The 12,150-nt window shown below is 37.2% G+C and overlaps 1 protein-coding gene across 1 annotated transcript in view; it reads left to right on the forward strand.

Moving 5' to 3' along the window:
• The window catches only part of DIAPH3 (diaphanous related formin 3), a gene marked incomplete at both ends in the record, with an annotated part of 252,852 nt that overhangs the window by 44,438 nt on the left and 196,264 nt on the right, over window positions 1–12,150 (forward strand). Inside the window, 4 exon segments of the mRNA XM_082489814.1 lie at window positions 3,262–3,336; window positions 3,420–3,489; window positions 3,877–4,013; window positions 4,478–4,583. Coding sequence (XP_082345940.1) covers window positions 3,262–3,336; window positions 3,420–3,489; window positions 3,877–4,013; window positions 4,478–4,583 — 388 coding nt within the window.

A 12,150-nucleotide genomic window follows, 5' to 3' on the forward strand; every position in this document is an offset into this window, starting at 1 on the left:
GAGAAAATGTGAATCAAGTGATATTGAGTAGTTTGATCCTGGTACTTAGAAAAATATATTGAAATCTATGCCTTACTGCAAAAAGTACTATGTGTTTTCCATCAGTATAAAAAGAAAGCCTCAAAAGGAAAATGTATCCATGATCTTGGCCACGATGCTTCAGGTAAATAAATGGGGCGTTGTTTATCTCAGAGTTGCCAACACAATTCATCAAAAGTGGTTCAGTGATCTAGCTGTATGTAGTTTTACAGATAACTAGTTATCTGCAACTGCTTCTTCTCCTTTTGTATGATAGTTGCAACAGATTTAGCTCTTTTCGTTAAGAGGACATTTTTAATAAATAGAAAATAGGGGCATTGATAGCTTGGTATTTTGTCAGACTGACAAAAAGCTGTTTGCGCTGGATACTGTAAGTAATCTTTGTTCTTTTGTGGAAGCAGAGGAAAGGGTAGTAATAATGCAATGGTATTTTAGGCACTTGATCATTCTCAGCAGCCGCAGCTCAGCTGCTGGATGTATGACAAAGTGGCTGCTCACAATTCTAAGAGAAAATGTGCCAAGAAATGTCTAGTAGGATCATCTTTAGGTCAGATAGGGCCAGTTATACCAAAAACAATTGACAGTTATTTGCCTAATCTGTTTCAGAAAGAAACACCTATCCAGGACGGAGAAAATCCATTTTCATATATTTACTTTTAGGGGAAAAACATATAAAAGCATCTGATCTTGTTTTCTCTTCCTGTAATTTTAAGTCCGTTGCAGTTCTGTATCTAGCAGATATGAAGAACTGTTTAATCCCATCCTATGATGGGATTGGAGGTACTATGTATTTCAAAAGAGCTATTGTATCTCCCTTGTTTTATTCCCAACAGAATAGCTTATTATTTGTCACTAATGTGCCATCGTTATAGGAGTATCTAAATATTCTGGTTAGTATTCAAAAGTGATGATAAATAAAATTTACCCAGTGGTACAATGGCATGTAAATAGACAAAACAAAGAAAACAATGGAGAGGCTATAATGCAAGTAAAGTGAACATAGTAATTTTTTTACTAATTTTGATCAATATCTTGATGTTGAACTTCTGATGTTGCAGAATGGATGCTTCCTTTTTATGTAAAAGACCATTTTGTTAATACACGACAAGAGATTTCCTCAGTTTAAGCATTTTTAAGTAACAATTTAGAGAATGCACATAAACTGTTAGTACTACACCCACAACAGAATCCATGTTTTGATGATGAAGATGGTGAAAAGTATTACATCTTCATCATGCGAACTATATCTGTTCTAAATAGAGATTGTTTTGTAATCAGTTAATAGATAAAAGTAATACACTAATTAAAAAGTGGAAAAAGTGTGGAAGAGATACGTGTTATGAAATAATTTTCCATCTTGTTGGCCACAGACAATTGTAAGAGATCCAAGGACTTCTCTTGTGGCAGTGGCATGGAAAGTTGACTAAAGGTTTCAGCAAATGAAATGTTCAGGGGACAGAGTGTACCCTCAGCAAATTTGCTGATGACACAAAACTGGGAAGAGTGGCTGACACACCAGAAAGCTGTGCCACCATTCATCAAGACCTGGACAAGCTAGAGAGTTGGGCAGAGAGGAACCTAATGAAGTTCAACAAAGGCATGTGTAGGTTCCCGTCCCTAGGGAGGAGTAACCCCATGCCAGCCAAGAGGGCCAGTGGTATCCTGAGGTACATTAAAAAGCGTGTGGCCAGCAGGTTGAGGGAGGTCATCCTCCCCTCTGCTCTGCCCTGATGAGGCCACAATACTGTGTCCAGTTCTGGGCTCTCCAGTTCAAGAAAGACGAGGAACTAGTGGAGAGAGTTCAGCAGGGGGCTACAAAGATGGTCAAAGGACTGGAACACCTCTCTTATGAGGAAGGGCTGAGAGATCTGGGTCTGTTTAGCCTGGAGAAAAGCAGACTGAGAGGGGATGACATCAATGCTTATAAATACCTAAAGGGCAGGTGTCAAGAGGTTATGGCCAGGCTCTTTTTGGTGGTGCCCAGTGACAGGACAAGGGGCAATGGGCACAAACTGGAACACAAGAAATTCCATCTGAACAGAAGAAAAAACTTCTTTACTTTGAGGGTGACAGAGCACTGGAACAGGCTGCCCAGAGAGGTTGTGGAGTCTCCCACACTGGAGACATTCAAAACCTGCCTGGATGCATTCCTGTGCAACCTGCTCTAGGTGAATCTGCTTTGAAAGAGGGGTTGAACTAGATGGTCTCTGAAGGTTCCTTCCAACCCCTATCATTCTGTAATTCTGTGAAATATTCCTGCCCCGTTTGAAAAAGAGTGTTAAAGTACTTGTGAATTCATTCCATAACCGAATATTATAACTTCATAAAACCAATTTCCTGAGCAAATAGTCTCTACAGTTGCTCTGCTTGTGTATATATTTTTGCTGCCTCGGCAGCCAACTTCTCCTTCCTCCAGTGGGATTTTGTATAGAAGTTTGAAGTTTGAAATATCTGTGCCTTATACGACAATGAAGTCTGAAGAGCAAGATATTCCTTCTGTTATGACTATGAATGACAGTGTTGTCCATGAACTTTATGGTTAGTTAATTGATCAAACATCATAGTTTCAGCAATACCAAGAGCTACTAACAAAGGGATGGCTGCAGTACTGCTGTCAGTCATGTAGTTACTTGGTTTTGATATCATGGGGTTTTGAGCAATAGTAAACAGGACAGTGAAGCAGTTGTCTCATGTAGAAACTACATGCCCAGGTTTAACCTCACCAAAAGCTAGCTTTGGCAATAGCTGAAGTTTTACATTTTGTTGCGTTTACTTGGAGGTGTTCCTATGGATTACTGTCTTAGGCAGCGGCTTCTGCTATTCCTTTAGGTTTTTTCTTCTCTGCCATTTACGGTTAGATTCTGACCTTTCCAGGAGACCTTAGAACAGCATGCAATAGAAATTTGGGTTTTTATTTACCTTCTTTTGCAAGGGATTTTTAATTAGAATTCTATGCCAAAGACTGTATAATTGATAATTTAAAAAAGAAAATTGCTAAATTAAATGGCGACTGTAATTTTTTTAGTCTTTTTTAATTTAAGGTTATCTAATTGCATAAATGAGTGAATGGAATGCCTCTTGATCTTCTCTTCAGTAAAGAGTTGATTTGGGGTTTTAAAATGATCCAGTTATACTGCTTTTATTTATACTCACAATTTTCATTCATTGTAATTAGTCTTTGAGATGTCAGGTTTTTTAATGTCTTTTTTTCTTTCTCCCTAGCTGGGTTGAAAACTTTGGCCGTGAAGGTCTGGGGCTGCTGTTGGATGTTTTGGAAAGATTAGTTGAGACAAAAAAGTAAGGATGGTTTAATATAAAATTGCCAGCTTTTCTTAATATGTAAACAGCATTTAATTACACTAATTTTTTTATTTATTCAGCCAGGACAAAGTTGTGAAGAGGTGTCAGCATAAGGTTATACAGTGTTTGAGAGCCTTCATGAATAATAAGGTATGGGATTTTATTTAATCTCGGAATCTAAGTTGCTGTAGTTCAATCAGATAATGTACATGATCAGTGGGTATAAGCCTGTGCAATTTGGAGAAGCAGTGTGTTGGTCAGCTCTGGTTTGAAGTTCTTTCCACTACCACTTTGTCTCTGTGGAAATAAACTCACAGAATAGTGTAAACTTTTGATGCTGATATATGCCCTTATTACAGGATAAGTGACCTCTTTTGGACTTTTCTCTCGTTTAATTTTTTTAATTAAGTATTTGACGGACTTAAACGTCATTTGAAATAGTTACTTGACAGAATGGTCGCTGTCTTTTACTAGATATTCGATACAGTCATTTGGATTCTCTCCAACTCTCCTTACAACTGTTTTTCTGTTGTTTAGTATGGATTGGAAAGAATTTTGGGAGAAGAGAGAAGCCTTTTGTTGCTGATCAAAGCTATTGATCCCAAGCAAACCAACATGATGACGGATATAGTTAAACTACTTTCTGCAATGTGCATTGTTGGAGAGGAAAATATGTAAGTACTGTATTTAGCCAGAAATAGTAAGGTAATTTTACGGTATCCAAAATTATAGTTATACCTGAATGAAATGCTAAAATTTTTAACTTAGATTTCAAAGTAATATCTGTACTATATTATCACTTTTCAGAATACCTTTGTCTGTGGTTTTTATTATGGTCATATCAATAAGAGTTTTCTTTTTGACAGGTGGGGTACTGATTAGATGAAAAGAGTTATGCAGCCATTCTTTTGTTTAAAATTTTTTCACATTACTTTTAAGGTATTTTAGCCATTATAATCCAGTAGGTCATTCTTTGGCTACAAAAGTCTCCAAAGGAAACAAGTAATGCCTGAACCTCCTAAATTTGTATGCAAGACAATGAGGGAGGTGAACACTTTGGCAATATGGCTCTTCAGATAACAAATGAACAGCAAGGTTAAACATCTCTCCGGAGTTAAATGCTTTGCTTTTCTTACAGCCTTGAAAAAATTTTGGAAGCTGTAACAGCAGCAGCAGAGGAAAGGAACGTTGATAGATTCTCTCCTATTGTAGAAGGTCTTCAGGATAACTCAGTTCAGCTGCAAGTAAGCAAATTTTTTTCACAACAAGTGAAAATAAAGTTACTTATTTTTCAGTACAGAACAAGTCATTACAATAAAAAGGAGGAGGCATACTGTTTTAAATAAGGGTCAAATTTTGGAATGTTTTTTATAATGATATCTTTTAAAATGCATTGTGGGAAGATTCAGTGTTGGGAAAAACAAGGTAGTTGCGGGTTAATTTGATTTCTATTCACCCAAAACTTACAGACTTTGTGAGTTAAATTTATACTGCCTATTAAAATAAACCGTGAGTCATGTATTCAGATACAAAAATATTATCTCACTTCTGATGATATGTGCTGAAACTTAAAGATTAGTAATAGTAAAAAAGCAAGTTTTTAGGCAACTGCTTTTTATAAATAATGTTTAAATCAGCAGGAAATCTATCCCTCATACTCACTTTATGATTTCATAAAATTGCACCCAAAAAGTCTGCGGAAAGAAATCTTTCACTTGATGTTCAATTTTCAATTTGCTTGAGTTATATATAGAGTTTACCACATGAAGACACAAGATATTATAAAGCATTTGAATGATCATTATAAATCATTGGTCTAAGAGTGTAAATGTTAACTCATATTGATTGTCGTGTAATTCAGTTGTGCTGAACACTGTTCATAATTGTCAATCTTTGCGAATATTACAAAAATGGTAAAAGATGAATCTCAAGTTTGAAAGAAATGATTGTGTTACTCCACTGTCACCTTTTGTATTAAATAGTCCATGTCTGACTGAAGCTTGCTGTTTGTTTCATCTGTCTCATAGAGAAGCTAATGATAAAGAAATATTTGAAGGTGGAGAATCATTTGTAGTTGAATTACGCCTGTAACAACAGGATTCTCTTTTGAAAAATTGTCTCTCCTTTCTTACTTTTTCTATCTTGTAATCATAGAATGGCTTGGGTTGAAAGGGACCTTTAAAGATCATTTAGTTCCAACCCTGCTGCCACAGAGGGGCGTCTTTCATTAGATCAGGCTGCTCAAAGCCCCATCCAACTTGACCTTGAATGCTTCCAGGGATGGGGCATCCACAGCTTCTCGGGATACAATTGGCTCTTCGAGCTGCAAGCTCACATTGCTGGCTTATACCTATTTATTTATTTATTTATTGTTATTATGAATATCACCAAGTCCTTCTCTGAAGAAGTGCTCTCGGTCCATTCATCATTCAGCCCCGACCCAGATGCAGGATGTGGCACTTGGCCTTGTTGAACTTCATGAGGTTCACTTGAGCCCATTTTTTCAGCTTGTCAAGGTCCCTCTGGATGGCATCCCTTTATGCTCCAATCTTCAGCTTCCTGTTATATGATTTCATGCCTCTTCTTTCTAGAATAGAGCTCTTTATAGTTACAATTACTTATTTACCTTTTTTATTTGTAATCTCTGAATAAGTTGTTTCTAACCCTTTTCAGTAGTCTAGATATTAATTTCTAGTATCACTTGTTGAGTAACTAAACTGTGTGGGTGGTTGTTTTTTTTCCCAGTATTGTGAAAATAATTTCCAAAATACTTTGTTTTCTGAAGTGCATTCTAGAATACACATTCTAGAAGTGTTGAACTGAGGTCAAGGGAATATTGTATAAAAGGTGAACAGAAAATTACTATCCAGCATAAAGCCAGTTAAATTCAGTTACTTTGATATGACAAAGAAATGGTTGCCTTCTGTTTCTTTTATTTGGTTGGGCTTTTTTTTTGTTGTAGTGTGTGTGGGTATCCCCACGTTCTCTATCCTGAGCAAGATATCTGATAGCAAGATTTTTTTTTTTTTCTTTTCTTTAAATTTTGCTGTAATAACCATAGGGGGAATCAGTTACTGTGATAGGAGAAATTCAGCTTTGAATTACTGCTTGGTTTTCTGGCAGTAGGAATGCATAGCCATGGTGTAATTTGTCAGGTGAGGTGATGACTGAGGAAAGGATGATTCTTTAATTTGATTTTTTTTTAATCTTTTAAATGTTTGTTTATCTCAGTATGGATTTATTACACTGATTTATAGAATTTTGAATGAAAACTAAATCAAAGAATTTATGGATACTCTAGTTCCTTCCTTTAGTTCAACCTTGAAATTTCTAAATGCCTGTAATGCATATTGCACTCCATTAGCAATGAGGGTAGTCAAAGTTGCTTAGGAACCTCAGACAGTCAACTTCAGGGTCAAGAAGGTTCTGCCCCCAGCAATAATTTTTACTGGCTGGAAATGTAGGCTATTTTGTTTGTTCTTATATTTAATTTGTTGTTTGTTTTTAGAAGTATATCAGGTTGATATTGGTTTCATATAGAAGATGTTGATTCTGGCTTAGTGCAGAAAGATTTGTCTTTTTCCCCTTTTTTTTCAGATTTGTGTATTTTGTTAATGTAGTAAAAATCTTAGTAATTGCCTTTAAGGGTCAAAAGGGAGACTTTATATTGGCAAGGTTGGAGTGGGGCTGGAAAGGGGCTCTAAGGAGAACTGTAGAGTAATAATTTTTTGTCTTTGGGCAGTCGCTAGGAGGCTTTGTGTAAGGCTCAGCCTACAGTTAAGATCAGCAAGAAAAGAGAGAAAAAGCTTTGCACTCCAGTTGTAGTGGGACTGGAAAGGGACTGCAGAAGGAAAGTGTAGACTGTAAGACAACAAACTTCCTGTTGTCCAAGGCTTTTGAGTCTGCATTTTCCAGATTAGACAGAAATTCTTGTAGTAGCAGATCCTTACCTTAAGTATTTTTGCAAGAATCGTTGCAGTTCTTCAGTATTAAATTTAAATATATGATCTCATATGTTTCTGTTCTCCTTTTGAGGTATCTGATTCATTTAGATTTCAAGATAAAATGAGTGATGTTCAGTTAACAAATTCCTGTTCAGTATGATTATTTTTTTTGCTCCAAATTTTAGCATCCTTGAGATAGTAGGCAGTGCAAGGCATGCAAGCCTGGGCATGTCAGACTTTCAGGACAATATAACATTTGGCTCACTGCATATGGGGCTTTTCTTTTTTGCATGGTTTTAGTCCTTCTTGGTTTGCTTGTTTTACTTGCTTGGTTAACTTTGGCAGTGGGTCATGATAGAAGTAAAAAATTAAGGTTTTATTTGGTCAACCTGAAATCCAAAATATGAAAAGTTTGGCGAATTCCTGTTATGCTTATTTCTATTGTTTTAGTATAATTAGTAAGGTACAAACATATGTATAATATATTAAGAAAATTTTATTCATAAATATAATCAGTCAAATAATTAAAAAAAAAAGTCTAATTGCAGAAATTAGTTTTAATGTTGAATAATTTTATTTAATGTCTCTTTATATTGGTTGAGCAGCTTCTTTCTTTGGCATGACTATGGATATCAATAAAATTCTAAAAAAATATTGTGATGCAGTAGGGAGAAATGCTTTAGATCATGGAAATTGTATTTTCCAGTTGCAGGATATTGTATCTAACTGAAGAGAGTTTAAAGCCTGTACTCTCTATTAAGCAGATAAGGGTTTGAGAACTTCCAGGACCATCACAGCACTTATATGATGTGCCTAAATATTAAAAGTGTGAACAGCAGCACTTCTCTGACTATTTTTATAAGCTTATAGGGATTTGGAATCCTGAAATTAACACCATTTTGTTTTGGGTGGTAGGCTTCCAAATGTGATCCTGAATTTTCAGGAATTGTGTATATTTACACCTGTGTAGATTTAATACAGCGAAAAAAGCTATCTATAAGTCCTTTTTCTATACAGTTCAAAAATATATGAAAACTGCCTTAAAAACTTACTTAATTTGAAGTACCAGGTAAATTAAATTAAACCTATATACTTCTCCCTTTACCCATGACGGGTACCCAAATGGGCATTTTGCCCATTTCTCCCTTTTAAAAATAAAAATAAAATAAAATAATAAAAAAAAAATATAACTATATAACTATAAAATTTAAAAGGCCATAGCTGATTATTTCTAACCAGTTAGATCTTTCTTATAAACACGAGCACTTTCATAGTCACTGTTTACAGCAATGCTCAACTCCATTAGTGAGATACCACTGGTGAGATAACCGAATCACTGTAGAAAACTTCAGCTGAGTTGTTAACTGTGCAGTAACAATTTTTATCTTTCTAGGACCACTCTTCAGATATTAAACAAGTACTTTTCTACTTGTTATACCTTCTTACGATTCTGCTATGCCTCCATTTGGTATTTTGTTATCCTCTGATATAGAAGATAGGAGCATTTTGAAAACTGAAAATTTACCCTAAATGTTACAATTGCAATACTTAAGCTAAATATATTAATTTGGCTTTAATGAGAGTGTTACCCTAAAGTTCCTAAAAATAGGTAACGTTTTGTTGTTCCATTTGCTGTATCTTATGTAGACATCAAAACTTTTAATGGAAGTTTTTTTTCTCTCTCTTTTTTTTTTTTTTGAGTTAAACTTGCATTTGAACATGTTCTTTCTGCTAAAAGGCTTTTTTTTTTTCTTTTTCAGACTCCACAAATGGTTGCTAGATTTCTTTTTTTTAAGACCAGAAAAATAAAGGTTCCTCATGTGAATCAGTTGTAAACTTTTATAACACTGACATTGACCCAGTGGTTAATTTGGCAGTGTTTTAATGAGACAAAAGTTTACAGTTGTCAGTTACTTGGCATACTTCCCTTGATTATCTGCTTGATATATGTAGGCTTGCTTTGTGGCAGTTGAATTTGACACTAACAACTGACCTTTTCAATTTTGAATTGACTAACGTTTCTGTTACTTGAAGGCTGAATATATAAAAAGCCTCAATATAATGATTTTTGTATTTTTAGTGAAAGCTCTATGTATCTACTTTTTGCATTTGTTGAAAGCGAAGGATATTCTGCCTTTTATCTTTCATAAAATCCAAAATTATGGAAAGCATACTTAAATAGTTTTGGCTTGTGACAAGGTTGGTGATCATAGTTTGAGAATGTAAGTACAGCCAGGAGCGTCTCATGTATCAGAGATAGAAAAGCAGATGAATATCTGTTGAGAACTACAAGGGCATTGCCAGGGCATGCAGAGATGCAGTTAGAAAAGCAAAAGCTCATCTCAAATTGAAATTGGCCAGAGATGTCAAAAACTGCATGAAAGGGTTCTTCAGGTATGTAAACAATAAACAGAAGGAAAATATTGGCCTGCTTTTAAACAGCAGACATGAATTAGTCACTAACAACGCTGAAAAGACAGAGGTTCTCAACACTTTCTTCACCTCTATCTTTACCAGCACTGTTGGGCCCCAGGCCTTGGGACTGGCAATACAGATTGATGCAAACACAGACCCGCTGTCAGTGAAGGAAGAGTTGGTTTGTGAACTATTACAGCAGCTTGACCCCCGTAAATCAATGGGCCCTGACAATATCCACCTAAAGGTGCTAAGAGAACTGGCTGACGTCATTGCAAGGCTGCTCTCCGTAATCTTTGAGAAGCTATGGAGATCAGGGGACATCCCAGAAGACTCGTCCCCCATCTACAAGAAAGGCTTAAAGGAGGATCCAGGAAATTATAAGCCCATCAGTCTTACTTCAGTCCCTGGGAAAGTTGTGGAACGAATCCTCCTGGGGGCTATCACAAGTCAAATGAAGCACGTGATTGGGAAAAGCCAGCACGGACTCACCAAGGGCAAACCATGCGTGACAAACCTGACACCTTCTACAACAAAGTAACCTGCTCAGTTGATGTGGGTTGAGCAGTGGACATTGTCTGCCTGGAATTCTCCAAGGCTTTTGATATGGTTCCCCACAGCCTTCTAGAGAAACTGATGTGTTACGGTCTAGACAAGTGGTCTGTGTGGTGGGTCAGTAACTGGCTGACAGGCAGCACCCAAAGGGTCATGGTGGTAAATAACTCCTTTTCAAACTGGCAACCTCTGAAAAGTGGGGTCCCCCCAGGGGATTGATACTGGGCCCAACGCTGTTTAATATCTTCATAAGTGATCAGGATGATGGGATCAAGCGTACCCTGATGATGTTTGCCAATGGTACCAAACTGAGGGGGAAAGTGGACACTTCGGAAGGGAGAGCCACCCTGCAGGAAGACCTGGATAGGCTGGAAGAGTGGGCTAATGAGAACCTTATGAAGTTCAACAAGGACAAGTGTAAGGTCTTGCAGCTGGGAAAGCATAATCCAGCAGTGCAGCATAGGCTGGGATCTACCTGGCTGGGGAGCAGCTCTGTTGAAAGGGACCTGGGGGTCCTGGTGGACAAGAAGCTCAACATGAGTGAACAGTGTGCTGCAAAGCAAGCCAACAGGATGCTGGGTCACATCAACAGGGACATCACCAGCAGAGACAAAGAAGCCATTATCCCATTCTACTCAGCGCTTGTCAGGCCATACCTGGAATACTGTGTTCAGTTTTGGTACTGGCTATGCAAAAAAAGAGGCGGACAGGCTGGAGAGAGTCCAGAGAAGGGCCACAAAGATGATCAAAGGACTGGGAAGGCTGTCGTATGAGGAAAGGCTGAGAGAACTGGGTGTGTTCAGCCTGGAGAAAAGAAGGCTTAGTGGAGACCTTATCATCATGTTCCAGTATTTAAAGGGTGGCTACAAAGAAGATGGGGGCTTCTTATTTACAAGGAGTCACATGGAAGAGAGGGGAGGTAATGGGTACAGGCTACTCCTGGGGAGATTTCAATTGGACATAAGAGGAAATTTTTCACAGTGAGAACAATCAGCCATTGGAATAATCTCCCCCGGGAAGTGATGGATTCCCCATCACTGGACACTTTTAAGATTCAGCTGGACAGGGTGCTGGGCTGTCTTGTCTAGACCATGCTTTTGCCAAGAAGGGTTGGACCAGATGATCCAAGAGGTTCCTTCCAACTTGGTATTCTATGATTTTGTGATAATATTGATCGAGTTTCTGGTTTTGTTAATGTAAATGTCTTTGACATCTTAAGCCTGTGCTCAAGAAAATGCATACAAGGTAAGGTGGTACCTTGTATACTTATGACAACAACTGAAAAAGTGTAATACTTCTGTTACTCAATTCACAGAGGCAGGAAATACAGCTCTTCTGACACAACCCATTTTTATACACTTAAGACAACGGCAACAAGAAGAAGAAATTATGTGTTGCCCAGTTCTTCTCATTCTTTGTAGAACCTAGTTAATGCTTCTTCTGTCTAATCATCTTTCATCACTGTTCTTCAAGCAGGCGGTTTAACTAATGGAAGAGTGCTGTTCTTCTGTACAGTTCTAGTTGCAGATGCCAGCTCCTCCTAATTTTCCAGTTAGAACTGAGAAGAGGTACAATGTTGAAGCAAAGGTGCAATTCTTTCTTTTCCAATTAAGTTCCTGAAAAATAAGCACTGATCATCCCTGTGGAAACCTGCAGGTGCTTCATGCCTGTTCTAGGAGAAGTGGTTTTTGTGACAAAGTAAAAAGTCTTATCTATTCTTCAGTAGCATTACCCTCTCACTATTTTTAGTTGTTAGACATTTCCTCTTTTTATCATCTAATAATATAGAATGTGAGATAATATGGTCTGTGATATTGTGATTAGCTGAATCACTCGGTGATTTTTGTTTGTTCTGTGCTAATGATATCCTTTCCATAACAGCTTATGTAATAGGATG

This window comes from Vanellus vanellus (assembly GCF_965231255.1).
Source record: "Vanellus vanellus genome assembly, chromosome: 1".
NCBI classification, from domain to species: domain Eukaryota; kingdom Metazoa; phylum Chordata; class Aves; order Charadriiformes; family Charadriidae; genus Vanellus; species Vanellus vanellus.